The sequence below is a fragment of the Lepidothrix coronata genome, unplaced genomic scaffold (genome assembly GCF_001604755.1).
Source record: "Lepidothrix coronata isolate B3197 unplaced genomic scaffold, Lepidothrix_coronata-1.0 Scaffold793, whole genome shotgun sequence".
NCBI lineage: Eukaryota > Metazoa > Chordata > Aves > Passeriformes > Pipridae > Lepidothrix > Lepidothrix coronata.
The window spans coordinates 1-1,916 of NW_016690973.1; the positions used below are offsets into that span (position 1 = coordinate 1).

Here is a 1,916-nt window from a genome sequence, read left to right on the forward strand (position 1 = left end):
AGGTCATGACACCAACATGGAGGTCATGACACCAACATGGAGGTCATGACACCAACATGGAGGTCATGGCACCAACATGGCGGCCATGGCACCAATATGGAGGCCATGATACCAACATGGCGGCCATGGCAACAATATGGCGGTCATGACACCAACATGGCAGCCATGGCAACAATATGGTGGTCATGGCACCAACATGGTGGTCATGGCACCAACATGGAGGTCATGGCACCAAGAGGGAGGTCATGGCACCAACATGGCGGCCATGGCACCAATATGGAGGCCATGACACCAACATGGCGGCCATGGCAACAACATGGTGGTCATGACACCAACATGGCGGCCATGGCAACAATATGGTGGTCATGACACCAATATGGCGGCCATGACACCAATATGGCGGCCATGGCAACAATATGGTGGTCATGACACCAACATGGAGGTCATGACACCAACATGGAGGTCATGACACCAACATGGAGGTCATGGCACCAACATGGCGTCCATGGCATCAATATGGTGGTCAAGACACCAATATGGCGGCCATGGCAACAATATGGAGGCCATGACACCAACATGGCGGCTATGGCACCAATATGGCAGTCATGGCATCAACATGGCAGCCATGGCAACAATACAGTGGCCATGGCATCAATATGGCGGTCATGACACCAATATGGTGATCATGGCACCAATATGGCGGCCATGGCACCAACGTGGGGGCCATGGCAACAACATGGTGGCAAGACATCAATATGGCGGCCATGGCAACAACATGGCGGCCATGACACCTCCATGACACCCCCGATGGCGACCATGACACCTTCCTGACACCCTCAGTGGTGGCCGTGGCACCTCCATGACACCCCCAACGGCAGCCATGACACCCCCAATGGCAGCCATGACACCCCCAACGGCAGCCATGACACCCCCAACAGCGGCCATGACACCCCCAACGGCAGCCATGACACCCCCAACGGCAGCCATGACACCTCCCTGACACCCCCAATGGCAGCCATGATGCCCCCAATGGTGGCCATGACAACCCCAACGGTAGCCATGACACCCCCAATGGTGGCCATGACACCCCCAAAGGCGGCCATGACACCCCCAATGGCAGCCATGACACCCCGAACGACAGCCATGACACCCCCAATGGCGGCCATGACACCTCCCTGACACCCCCAAAGGCGGCCATGACACCTCCATGATACGCCCAACGGCGGCCATGACACCTTCCTGACACCCCCAATGGCAGCCATGATGCCCCCAATGGCGGCCATGACACCCCCAACGGCGGCCATGACACCCCTAAAAGCGACCACGGGCAGCCATGACCCCCCTGAAAACCACCCCACCGCCCCTCACCGCCCCCTCCCTCGCCCCTCCCGCCCCTCAGGCTCCGCCATCCCGGGCGACGCCTTCGCGCAGGCGCGGCGGGAGCTGCTGGAGCACCTGGAGGCGGCGGCCTGGGGGCCGTACCGGGCCTCGCCCGAGTTCGGGCGCTACGTGCAGTTCAAGTGGCTCGAGGGGCAGCCCGTGGGCGCCGACGCCTTCGTGGAGTTCCGCGTGCTGGGCAAGGGCGGCTTCGGCGAGGTCTGCGCCTGCCAGCGCCGCGCCACCGGCAAGATGTACGCCAACAAGCGCCTCAACAAGAAACGCCTCAAGAAGCGCAAGGGATACGAGGTGGGGGCGCTTTGGTGGCCCCTCGGTGGTCCCCTGGCACCCAAATCTGTCCCTCGGTGCCCAAATCTGTCCTTCTGTGCCCAAATCCGTCCCTCTGTCCCCGTAACCATCCCTGTGGTCCCTCTGTCCCCAGATCTGTCCCTCGGTCCCCTCAGTGGTGCCCCGGCGCCCAAATCTGTCCCTCTGTGTCCAAATCCATCTGTCTGTCCTCAAATCTGTCCCTCGGTCCC

General features: G+C 60.9%; 1 protein-coding gene across 1 annotated transcript in view; it reads left to right on the forward strand.

Annotated features, from left to right (window-relative positions):
• Positions 1-1,088: 1,088 nt before the first annotated feature.
• The window catches only part of LOC108510397 (rhodopsin kinase-like), a gene marked incomplete at its 3' end in the record, with an annotated part of 3,473 nt that continues 2,645 nt past the window's right edge, over positions 1,089-1,916 (forward strand). Inside the window, exon 1 of the mRNA XM_017840074.1 lies at positions 1,089-1,700. Coding sequence (XP_017695563.1) covers positions 1,252-1,700 — 449 coding nt within the window. The remainder of the gene's footprint in view (positions 1,701-1,916) is intronic.